Raw genomic sequence first — 975 nt, 5'->3', positions numbered from 1 at the left:
CTACTGGAGGTTCTGATGCATCAAATTGAAGTTCCATAGGAAACCATAAAATTCTGATCACTAACTCAACCTAAGAACTTTTTGCTTGTTCTTATGATCTAGACTAGACTAATGCTTTTCCAAGCTAAGTTAGTACACTTCAGTCTTTTCTCACCCTTTTACCAAGTGTCAACAAGACAGACAACAGTAAGCAGCAACATTTATCCACCATTACTGAGTTCTTTAATTGGAGGCTGCTTTGGAGGAAATAAAAAAAAGCAATCGTTGTAATGTTTCTGAGGTGAATGGTGAACGTGCTTGCAATCAACCAATTTAACTTAATTTTATGGAGTTTACTAAGTGTCCAAGATTTCCTGGCTCGAGTTTCTGAAGTACAGAGTCTTACACAATCACATCTTCGCTTCGAATAGAATTGCCCCAGATCCAGCGACAGGACTATGGGCCTCGCCATCTGACCTTGCTGTCGGAGCTGCATATACTTCCAAAGCGACAGAGAAAAAAGGAGATCAGCGGCGCCAAAAGTCTCCGTCCCGAAGGTCCCGCTGTCGGCCCCGCCCCAGTGAGCGCAGTCGCGTCACGTGACGTCAGACGCCCTCCCGGAAGTGCTGCTGCGGAAACGGTGGGGGCGTGTCTCCAGGTCCCCCGGCGTGTAGTTACCGGAGAAACGCGGGAAGTGGGGTCCAGGCACCGTTCTCTCCACCGTTAAGGCTGTTTCAGTCCCAGCGCGAGCGGGTAGCCCGGCCGAGACGTCGGGTGCGACGCCATGGAAGTGGTGGAGGCCGCCGCTGCGCAGCTGGAGACTCTGAAATTTGGCGGCACCGGCTTCGGGGGTGGCCACGGCGAGGCGGCGCCGTCCCCGGACACCGTTCCTGTCTCAGAGCCACCGCCGCCACCACCGTCGGATGAGGGGGCCCCAGACACTGGGCGGGAGGGGGAGGCGCAACCAGCCGGGGAGCAGCCGCCTGAATTCGCGCT

The 975-nt window shown here is 54.4% G+C and overlaps 1 protein-coding gene across 1 annotated transcript in view; it reads left to right on the top strand.

The window, feature by feature from the left end:
* The first annotated feature begins 663 nt into the window (after positions 1-663).
* The window catches only part of NAF1 (nuclear assembly factor 1 ribonucleoprotein), a 51,601-nt gene continuing 51,289 nt past the window's right edge, over positions 664-975 (top strand). The window contains exon 1 of the mRNA XM_015568698.1: positions 664-970. Within this exon, the coding sequence (XP_015424184.1) occupies positions 764-970 (207 nt within the window). The 5' untranslated portion in view covers positions 664-763. The remainder of the gene's footprint in view (positions 971-975) is intronic.

The sequence above is a fragment of the Myotis davidii genome, unplaced genomic scaffold (genome assembly GCF_000327345.1).
Source record: "Myotis davidii unplaced genomic scaffold, ASM32734v1 scaffold225, whole genome shotgun sequence".
NCBI classification, from domain to species: Eukaryota; Metazoa; Chordata; class Mammalia; order Chiroptera; family Vespertilionidae; genus Myotis; species Myotis davidii.
This window is presented reverse-complemented; position numbering and strand designations above follow the sequence as displayed.